This window comes from Strix aluco, chromosome 24 (genome assembly GCF_031877795.1).
Source record: "Strix aluco isolate bStrAlu1 chromosome 24, bStrAlu1.hap1, whole genome shotgun sequence".
In the NCBI taxonomy this organism is placed as follows: Eukaryota; Metazoa; Chordata; class Aves; order Strigiformes; family Strigidae; genus Strix; species Strix aluco.
This window is the reverse complement of record NC_133954.1, coordinates 3,325,098-3,336,009: the sequence shown is the minus strand read 5'-3', so window position 1 is coordinate 3,336,009 and position 10,912 is coordinate 3,325,098. Positions and strand designations below refer to the sequence as shown.

Genomic DNA, 10,912 nt, shown 5'->3' with positions numbered 1-10,912 from the left:
AAGCCAACCCCCTGCCAAGGCAGTGCAGCTCCAGCCATAGCAAGAGGAACGCTCTTGCTCAGGAGCTGATGGGGCTGCTGAGCCCTCAGAGCCTCCTGCCTTTCTGGGCATTTGTGCACAGAGACACAACAAGGCAAGGTCTCCTTGTGCCCTCACCCCCTTCCACCCAGAGCAACACCCTTCTCCTTTGGCAGCTTGGGGCGTGTCCACACAGGGAAGGACCACATGGAGGCCAGGCTTGAATGCAGCAGAACTTTAATGAGTCAAAAGAAGGAAATAAATTCACTCCAAGTGGAGGTCAGCAGTGCAGAGAACCCCAGGTGCAGTTAAGAATCTGCAGTCCTTGGCCATAGAGAAGTTTCTGCATGATGTCTGTCTGCCTGTCCCAGGGAGGAAGACGAGATAGATGGGCCTTCCCCAGTTGGTGCTGGGGTGCGTGAGGGGAGAGGTAGTAAACAAAGAAAAAGGAAAGAAAGGCAAAACCATTCCGCTATCCCAAAAGCAACCTCCAAAATATTAATCCTCTACCCAGCACCATGTTCTGAGTTCCTCAAGCTGTTTCCTGGGGTTTGTCGGCACCTTTAACAGGGTGGGCACCTTCTGCCACAGTAGCGGCTGGTAATGCAGGAGAGGTCAAAGCCCCCAGAGTTGATGGGCACTCCGTCACAGCTGAGGATGCTGCCAACGGCAGCGGAGGTGGAGGAGCCCACAACGGTGTTCTGTGGGAAGGAGCTGAGGATGGGTCCGGGCAGGGTCACCACCACGGGGGAGGGCTGGATGGCAACGGTGGAGCTCTGGCACTGCCTGACACAGGGCTCATTGCAGCTGTTGGCCAGCGGGGTCGGTCCGCAGGGCCGGCATGGCAGGCACTGGTCATAGCAGGACATGTCTCTGAGGGTGGAGGTGCACCTGGGTAGAAACAGGGAGGAAGCAGAGCACAAGGGTGGGTGAGGAGCTGCCTGGTTACCCTGTCATAGAGGAGATAAGGCCTATACTTAGTGGGGAGATGAAAGTTTTGTCAATAGCCACAAGGTCTTCATTCCCCCACAAAGAACAGCCTGGCTAAACAAAGGTCTCTCCTTATGCATAAACTTAAACTCTACTCAGCCCCCCAGCCTCTATAAGCACACCATGTCCCCACTTCTCTCTGTCATGACAAGAAAATCCAAACCCCAGGACAGGACAGAGCAATATTAGCTGGGATGTCTCTCAAGTGCAGATCTCCCTTTGGAAGAGGACGAGAAGGGGCTTCAGACTCACCTGGTTCCCAAGCAGAAGGAGCCAAGAGAAGTGCATGAGAGAGCAGGGACTTGGGCTGCCTTTTATACCTGCCCTTCACTGCCGCAGGACCAGAGGCACCTTTGCAGAGGTAACAATTTTCTGACAAGCTCATCTTGAATGCAAACCATCGCAGCTAATGCTATGGGCTGTGCTTTCATTTCCTGCACTGCTCCTTTTCATTTCCAGGTTTGTGCCATGCCCATTCCCCAGTGAAGGCTTGTTCTGAGCACTGGGATGAAAGGCCCCAGGATTTCTAGGGCAGGAATGCAGCAGTGCTGGCAGAAGACTCAGCTCAAGTGTTGGATGTTTTCAGAGCAGGCAAGTGATGTCAGTCTGGGTCACTCTGGTGGGGCTGTTTGAAGTGTTGTTCTCAGGAAAAAGCTGCACCCATCCTCAGATGGATGACGTGGGCTCCTGTGCATGAGGTTCTGCCACAGTCCTTCTCCTTCCCTGCCTCCCTCCTCAGCTCACCTCAGTGGTCACTTGTTGTTGCCTCCCCAGGTGTAGGTGTTGTGCTGCTGGGGTTTGACCCCATCCTGCCTAACACTGCCCAGTCCCCCGGGATCCTCAGCAGAGTCCATGGACCCTTTTGTTCCCATGTATGTTCTTTCCTTGTCTTTACTTGTAAGCAGATGTGTTTGTGTGCATGCACATGGGAGCAAAGATTTGTGTATAATTCCATGCAGGTGTGCACAATGTGTGTATGTGTGACCTTGTGTGTCCTTCATCACAAGGGAATGTGCTGCTCATGGCAGGGACACTCTCCTCTGCTCTGTCCATGAGCACCACAAAGCAGCAGGTTGCCAGGGTCAGAAGGAACCTGAGTGCAGCTGAACGGTGATGGCACCAGCCTGCTAGAGATGTGTCCAGGGAAGACGCTCTGAAGTGCAGCCCCTGGATCCTGAGACCTCCTTTTCTTGTTCCTTCAAACTTACGCTCCGCTGCTGCCAATGTCAGGCCACTACAAGGATGGTTTCACTCCAGCTTGGCTCCTTAGTTTAATTCAGTGTAACAGCAGTGGGAGTGCCTCAGCACGGCTGGCAGTGCCCCCTCCCTGCCTCTCCAGGCCAGGACACAGCTGCTCTCCCCAGCTCTAGAGAGTTCAGAAGGACGGGGATTGCTTTCTGGGCAAGGAGAAAGGCTGAGGAATCCTGCTGACCATGTGCTGGCCATCCCTGAGTGCATCTGCTTCCCGTGCAGTGTCGGTGGTGCCTGGGGTGGGACACATCAAAATGTACATTTGTAGATCATCGGTCTGGTGCTGTATCAGGCAGGACCTGAGACCTTGGAGCAAACAGATAAGGAATGAACAGAACAGAGAGCCTGATATCGCTGTGCTGTGAGGGGAAGGACAGACCCTGTGACTCTCACAAGAAAGCCAAAGACATCGTGGCTGCCTTGGACTTCAGCCCACAAGGACCACAAGGGAAGGGGCATTAGGTTTGACACCACATCCGCCAAAGCCTGCTGCTGCCCCACAGGGCTGTCCAGAAGAGACTCTCTTTCTGACATGGGCTGTGTACAGTGGGTAAATGTTCTAAGCCCATCTGCCCTCCTGAATATTTGTCTGCCTGGGCTCAGGCCCAGCTTGGACACAGTGCAGCCAAGGCTTCCCCCCTTCCCTTGAGTGACCTCGGGGAGATCAGTGCCAGGGAGCTCTGCTGGGAGAGCTCAGTCAGGGCTGATTCCCCTCTCCGTGGAGCTGCTGCTGAGCTGAGGCTCTCGTGTAGCTGAGGGAAACCTTGCTGGTGTCTCAGGAGGTACCAAGCACTGTGGACAAGGAAAGGGCAGGGGAGGTGTGTACCTACAGTTTAGCAAGACCTTGATAGCTCCTTTCATATTTCATTTATGATGAAATTTGTAAGAGATGTGTTCAGTGACAGGATGATAATGTGGGTGGAATATTGGCTGGACTACCAGGCTCAATGGCTGTTGATGAGTGGTGCAAATCTCAGCTAGCAGTCACTTACTGTTGGTCGTTGTCAGGGATCAGCAGTAGGATCAATACACCAATTGTTTCATTAACACACCATGAGCAACTGAAAGGTCAGAACTTCCTGCAAGTTTGGGGATGACACCCAACCACAGGCAACAGGCAGACATTGATCTCTGTCAGCAAATTGTTCCCAGCAGATCCAGGAAGTAAGAGTTCAAAGGAAAGAGAGAAGATGGACTGGACTGTGGAGGTCCTCTGACATGAATCGAGGCTTCTGGAAGAGAGAGATTTCTAGTTAAGCAAGAGGCAAAGAGAAAGAATTAGAACTGGAATGGATTTCGCAGGGAAATTCTGCAATCTCCGTCCTGGGGCAGACTGATCTAATGGGATTTATTCCAAGCAACAGTTGGTCCAAACAACCTCTGCAGGTCCCTGCTCAGCTACAGTGTGAATGTGTGATTCCCCCTGTCCCCTGCCCTCCCTGAAGCCTGCACGCCCAGGTCACCCTTGGCCTCCCATCCCCTCTGCTAGAGAGCAGCTCGGAGGCATTGTGCTCGGCCTGCAGAGGGGCAGCTGAAGGGAGGCTCTCAGCCTCCTCCGTGCCATGGGCAGGAGGTGAGTGGCTGCTGTTTGCAGGCGCTGAGCTCGGGGACAGCTCTGGGAAGCTGCTGCATGTGCTGGGCCAAGGCCCTGCTGCTGCCCCAGGCTGCAGCTGGCGCTGGGCAGGCTTCTTCTTGCTGGGGAGCCCTTGCTGGAGGAGGGAGAGAGTGGGATTGCCGGGAGCGCAAGTGGTGGCGGTGCAGAGCCGCTGAGCACTCTGAGCCCGGGCGAGCCCCCGAGCGGCGCCGGCGCAGGGCTCAGCCCCGGGGCGGAGCTGGCGGCGGCCGAGAGGAGCGGAGGCGGCGGAGAGGAGGCGCCGCGGCCGGAGCAGAGAGCCGGGGCTGGCGGGGGGCAGCGAGGCGCGGGCGGCGGAGCGGCGGGATGCGGCGGGGCCGGGGCGCAGGGCTGGCGGGGCTGGCCGCGGTGCTCCTGGGTGCGCGGGGCTGGCGGCGGCGGCTGGGACAGGGGCTGCGGGGGCCGGGGCTGGGCCGGGTCTCGCCTGTGACCCTCCTGCTCCTCTTGAACCTTATTCTCTTCTCTATCCTCCCTTCTGTCCCCAACGAGGTCGTTCCCTCCCAGCTTGCTTCTCTATTCTGTTACTCCACTTCTGCATCCATCCATCCATCCATCCATCCATCCATCCATCCATCCATCCATCCGTCCCAGCCAATCTCTTTTCCTCAGTCCACTCTCCTCTTCCTCACTCGGACTGTCCTTCCAAACATCCCTCATACAATCCTGTCCCCAAACAACCACTCTCAGAGGAATTGTTTCTCCATCCTGTGTTCTCAGATCACACCCCTATCATCTGTGAAGTGTCCCCTTCTCCCCTCTCCCGCTGCACATGTTCAGCTGAAGCAAAGGGATTCTTCTTTTCTCCTCGGCAGTGGCTGCGGGCAGAGCCCAGGTGCAGCAGGAGCCGTCGGCAGAGACCAACGAGGGCACCGGCGTCACCATCAACTGCTCCCACCCCAACATCCAGTCTTACGACTACATCCACTGGTACCGTCAGCTCCCGGGCCGAGCCCCCACATTCCTCGTGAGCTCTTTTCAGGGCTCCAAAGATCTGCAGGCCCCGCCGGGGCGGCTGTCGGTGGCGGCAGACCGCCGGTCCAGCGCCCTGTGGCTCGCCCGGCCCCGGCGCGGGGACGCGGCGGTGTATTACTGCGCGCTGGGAGACACGGGGAGAGGAGCCGGGGCTGCGGCCGGGCACGAACCGCCGCGGGCGGGGCCGGGCGGGGCCGGCGGGGGCGGGGGGACAGCCCCGGGCGGGCCCGCCAGGGGGCGCTGCCGCTCCGCCCGCCGGGGCCGCCTCGCCTCGCCCGGCCCCGCCTGTCCCTGGGCCCCGGGCCGCTTCCCCCGCCCGCCCGGCCCCGCCACCAACACCGGCACCACCAGGCCCCCCCAGCAGTCAAGGCCTGGCCTCAGCACCTCTTCTCATTGACGGCCGCTGCGGGTCTGTGCTCCCGAGGCCACCAAAGAGCCGCGCTTGGGCAGCGCTGCCCAGGGACAGGCAGACGGGCTGGGCAAGGCAGGCAGGGCAGGGCGGGCTTTCCCCCAGGCTCTCTTGCTGCCTCCCGACGGGCTCAGACTCTGCTGCCTAACGGGGCATCCTCGGGCCTGTCTGTAACGGCCGGCCAGCTCTGCCTCAGAAATGCCTCGCCCAGGGGACAGAGTCCCAGAGCTTTTGCCCTTCCCGGGCACATGCACCAAGGGCTCCCCCAAGGCTGTTAGTACCGCCAACAGCCTCCCTGCACGTTCGACGGAGCCAATTAGCAACGGGGCAATTAAGAAGCCAACGCAGCCAGGAAGTACCCGGTGCAGCAGAGCTCCTCCTGCCCACGGGCAGCCGGGCAGCCCTCGGCTCACACGGAACATACAGGGCCCCTCCTCGGGCTCCGGCCTTTCCCCCCGAGGACAGCCAAGGGAACCCCGAGCAGGTGCTTTCCTCTGCCCCGGCCCCACGGGCACTCCAGGGCTGAGTTGCTAATGAAAAGCTTTCCTTGAGAAAGAACAGCCAGAAGGGGTTGCACATTTCGTTACTTTGTAAAAGCTCCAATATACAATGAAAAACTGCATCCTCCAGCTACAGGCTGTCACGGATCTTTCAGAATGTTTCTGCTCATGTTACAGATTCATCGCACGGAGTCAGGAGTTCAAGCTCCACAGCCAGAGGAGAAGCAGATGTCGAGGTCACAGGCACCTTCATCGCTCCCCTCAGTGGCGCAGTGTTGAGACCACGAGCCTGTTTGACAGGATTCAGGTCTTTCTGATTTGAGGCCCAGGAGACACAGGAAAAGCCTGGTCTGGGCACCTGAGGTGGGTTAAACTTGGCTGGGTGCAATGTTCCCCACCAAGCTGCTCTATCACTGCCCCTCCTCAACTGGGCAGGGGAGAGAAGATATTACCAAAGCCTCGTGAGTTGAGATAAGGAAGGAAAGATCACTCAGCAATTACAGGCTTAAGGAGCCAACACAGCTCTTCAAAGTCCATGGTCAGAGGGTTCCAAGGCACAGAGTGAAGGATCAGCTGTGGTGCCTGTCCCAGCTGCACTTTGTAACTGTGTTTGCAGGGAACTACTGGCAGGGGGACAAACAAGGCAGAGCCACAGGCATGGCCAGGCCAGCACATGGATCAGCCCCATGGTCACATGGCATCAGCCCCTCTTGTCCCTGTTTCCAGCTCTCCTCCCATGCCTGCTCCACGCCAAACTGCCTTGATCTGTGTCTCTGCTGCTTCCCCTAAACAACCCATGCACAGCCCCTTGCACAGTCCCCCAATTCTTTTCCACTGCATCCCATAAGGAGATTTTCCCTGTAGGCAGAAACACCCCAGAGTTCCTAAGATGATCCTCTCTTCTCACTCTTCTCAGAAGTGTCACGTCCAGACAAAGAGGCTGATCAGTTGTAACGAGAGGGATGTGGATAAGATTTTTGTGAAGCAAAGGGTTGTGCTGGATGTCCTCCTGCCACAGAGAGGTCATGTCTCTGACTCTGGCTGGGATGTTTACAGCATCTGCTGTTCCCAGAGACATTTCCCTTGAAGGGCCTCATCCATGGTGTGGGGAGAAGGGAGAGAAAATCCCTGTGGGCACAGAGAGTCACACTCCTGCTTCCAGGTGCCTGGTTCCTGGTTCCACCTCCCTTCAGACACTACTGAGGAGGGACAAGGAGCACCTGAGGGGCTGCAAAGGGGCCTGTCTCCAACCCTGAGAGAGGTGGGTGCAAGCCCCTGTCTCTGGTTGGACACTGGATGGCAGGAGATGTTCATTATGGAGTCCAGAACTGGATCCAGCACTCCAGAAGTGGCCTCACCAGCATTGAGTAGAGAGGAAGGATCAGGTCCCTTGTCCTGCTGGTGATGCTCTTCCTACTGCAGGCCAGGATGCTGTTGGCTTTCCTTGCCACGAGGGTGCATTGCCACAGCAGACTCGGGAACAATCCTGAGCTGCTGAAAGTGAGCTGGACACAGCACTGAGTATTCAGGAGAAGTATTGCAGCTGCTTGTCCAAATCTTGCTCTTCCCTCAGTGTCCACCAGTGACCCCTCTTGGAGAAGGGGGCTCTTGGTAGGAGACATGACTGCTCCTGTGGGATTACCTCCTTGCCAAAAGAAACCCAAGGAAGGCAAATGTCCTCCTAGCCCTGCTTCTGGGGATCAGTGAAAGCCTCAACTTGTGACAAAGACCCATGAGCCAGGCACTGGACAAGATGCTCTGTTCAACCCCTTGAGGTCTCCCCCTGCTTTTCATGTCTCTCCTGCAGCTGTGGGAAGTCAACAGCACTTGGCTGGGGGAGTCCCTGTGTCTCTGAGTCCCTGTGAGTTCTTTGCCCAACAGTAAACTGCTGGTGGCTGCAGTTCTGGGATGTGCATTTCTGGGTTCTAGTGTGTCCCTCTGTGCACACATCTCTTATTATGCTCAGTCTGTCTGTTCCTGGAGTGGGGAAGCTGTGGGATGAGCTGGAAAAATCCGCCATGGTGGCAGACCAACATGTCCTAATTACGAGAGTGGGGTCAGCTCAGTAGGCCATGACAGTGGATGTTGACAGTGAGGCCGCTTGAGGTGTCAAAGAAATTTCCGTTTTTGTGGAAGACAGTGGGTGTCTTATGTGTCCAAAGGAGAGATGGGCCAGAGGGAAAGAGAAGGAGGCAAAGAGAGTGAGGCACCTGGAGAAAAATGTCTCTGTGAGGTTCTGCAAGAGATATGAGAAGTCCCCTTATCACCTGAGTGGGGTAAGAATGATAAGATTTGGATCCCACCTGGTGGTGGAATTCAGGTCTGTCCTCATGCTGGGATGTTCCCAAAGAGCTGTGAGAAAATGTTCAGGGTCTTGCAGGAAAGGCAGGACATCTGGGAGAGCAAACAATAAATACGTTGGAATATGGGAGCACAAAGTAACTCATTGCAGAATGATATTTCACATGACCTGAGTGCTTTTCTACACCTGTCTTATCTCTGTCTTATCTCTGAGCTTGGGGGAAGGGGCCCTCAGCTCTCCCCTGGCATCTCTGCTTCCCCTGGGCACACAGTGATCTGCAGGTCAAAATTTTCTTCCAGGAGGGGACAGTGTCAGTGGTTTGAGATGAAGGAGAAGGTGGTGACAGAGTCTCAGGTCCTCTTGTTTTCGCCATGGATTACATGGTACATCTATCCAAATGCTCTGGTGAGGGGGCAGGCAATGCAGGAGGTTGTGGCTGTTTGTTCAAAATTTCCTTGCTGCTGCTCTTTCCTTCCTGTTATTCCCTGTTGCACATTGCTTCTTCAGGTTTTCCTGCAGGCCTGTCTCTTAGAGTATCTGCTCCAGGGTGTATCCCTCAGAGGTCAGAGGTCAAAGTAAGATGGAAAACATATCATGTCATGGGGCAATGCTCCTTCCTGAAATTGCATGATGATTCCAATTTTGGATAATAGTCTGAACCACCTTCTGGAATCTCCTGTTGTTGCATGGTCATGTGCTGAGATCCAGAGGACCTGCTCTCCCCACTGCACTCTACCAGTCCTTGGAGCCCTTCTCATGCCCTACTTCATGGGCCTGCCAGGAGAACACCTGGCCTTGGGGTCAGCTGCCTCATGCCTGGGGGAAGGCCAGGCAGCACAGATGTACCATGGGGGTTTGGGCACTGGCTGCTGTCCTTGGGGTGCCCTGTCTGGTGGGAGCTGGGGGTGTGTGAGTGACAGGAGGGCTCTGGTGTGAGGGCCAGACAGGCTGACTTCATCAACCTTAGGGTCATCTTAGCCCTTTGAACTGTGTAACTGCTGGGCTGTGCAGTGAACTCTTTGGGGGATGGAGGTTGTAGCGGTGACCTGTCATTGCTATCCTTGTCCTTGAGTGCAGGTCATAACCCCTCATTCTGGGGACATGTGGGAATATGAGGAGGATTAGTTCTGGGGCTGTTTTAAAGGATTTTTCTCACATCAATCCCACTCCTGCATCTTTTGCAGACATCTTTTGACTGAGCTTCTTTTCCTACCATTAAAGCTAGAAAAACTCCCTTTTGCACAAACATGTGAGCTACTGACCTCTCAGAGCCTCCAGCAGAATTGGGCTCCTCTCTAGGGGATAGCAGTGGTCAGGTTCCCTTTCTGCAGGTCATGCTCTGAGGCCAAGGGCCTGTGTCTGAGCAGAGATGCCAGAAGGCAGAGCCCTATGGCCACTGGCTGTGGAGGAGCCAGGTATGACTTCCTCACCTCCAAGAGACAGTTCCTGAACAGTCCCCACTGCCATGTGTCCCATCCTCCCCTTCCTCTCCGAATGATGAACGAAACATCTGCTTTGGTCCCCAACCCGATCACCCACCAATCAAGACAATGCCTTTTTTCCTCAGCAACTCGATACAATGTCCACCAATAAAAGGATTATGTGGAGGCAGAGGCTGGGATGCAGAAAGCTTTAATGACTCTGAAGAGGGAAATTGGTTCACTTTGAAAGGAGATGGCCAGAGCAGGGAGAGCACCAGCAGCTGCCAAATGTCTGTGCCCTTTGGCCATGGTGGAGATCCCAGAAGGGATGCATCATTATGGAGGGAGAGGGGCCGACAGATCCCCCAGCTTGTCTCTGGGGTTCTTACAGCCCAGAAGAAAGACAAGACAAGAAAGAGATTGGAGGGAGGAGAAGGCAGAGAAGTTAGACTTTGGCCATGTTTTTAGAGAGACCCTGCTGCCCTCCCTTGGAAGGATGCTCAGCTTCTCTGAAATCACTGGCCAGGAGCTCTGTCCTCAGTCCAGCATGAGCTTCTGAGTTCCTGGTGGTCCATGTCCGGGCTGTCATCAGTGGGTTTAGCAGGGGGGGCACCTTCTGCCGCAGTAGCGGTTGGTAATGCAGGAGAGGTCAAAGCCCCCAGAGTTGATGGGCACTCCGTCACAGCTGAGGATGCTGCCAACGGCAGCGGAGGTGGAGGAGCCCACAACGGTGTTCTGTGGGAAGGAGCTGAGGATGGGTCCAGGCAGGGTCACCACCACGGGGGAGGGCTGGATGACGATGGTGGAGCTCTGGCACTGCCTGACACAGGGCTCATTGCAGCTGTTGGCCAGCGGGGTGGGGCCGCAGGGCCGGCAGCAGGGCTCGCAGGGCTGGCACTGGTCACAGCAGGACATGTCTTGGGATCTGAGTTGTACCTGTGAGAGAGGTCAGGAAGGAAATAAAACACAGAGATGCATCATGAGCACCTTGCCACTGCAGTATGAGGCTGTCCTGAGGTGTATGAGGGCTTCTTGACCTCTTCCTGCCAGAGTCCAAAAAGAGCCGGCAGCTCCTATGTTGCTACTATCTACCCCTGAGAACAGAATCCAAGACAGTACTGTCCCAGACTCCCTCCAAGCTTAATCTCTCCCCCTCTCCCATGACAAGCAGCCCCAAGATCTGGTATAAAACAAAGCCAGTCACAGCTGACAGGTTCACTGAAGTGAGACCTCCTTTGCGAGAAAGCAGAGAAGGAGAAGGGGCCTCAGACTCACCTGGTTCTCAGGGAGAAGGAGGCAGGAGAAGTGGATGAGAGAACGAGGAGCTGTGCTGGCTTTTATCCTTAACCTTTACTGCCCCAGGCTGACAGAGGCATCCCTTGTAGAGGTGGTTATTATCTGACAAGCTCATCCTGA

The 10,912-nt window shown here is 55.9% G+C and overlaps 2 protein-coding genes across 2 annotated transcripts; one reads left to right on the top strand and one right to left on the bottom strand.

The window, feature by feature from the left end:
- Positions 1–581: 581 nt before the first annotated feature.
- LOC141934215 (feather keratin Cos1-2) lies at positions 582–887 on the bottom strand. Its single transcript, XM_074849552.1, has one exon. It carries the CDS (start codon positions 885–887, stop codon positions 582–584), a length of 306 nt encoding a protein of 101 aa, XP_074705653.1.
- A 3,311-nt stretch (positions 888–4,198) lies between these two features.
- LOC141933998 (uncharacterized) lies at positions 4,199–10,912 on the top strand. The gene is made up of 5 exons (XM_074849145.1): positions 4,199–4,250; positions 4,705–4,989; positions 10,146–10,208; positions 10,547–10,719; positions 10,859–10,912. Exons 1-5 carry the CDS (start codon positions 4,199–4,201, stop codon positions 10,910–10,912), a joined length of 627 nt encoding a protein of 208 aa, XP_074705246.1.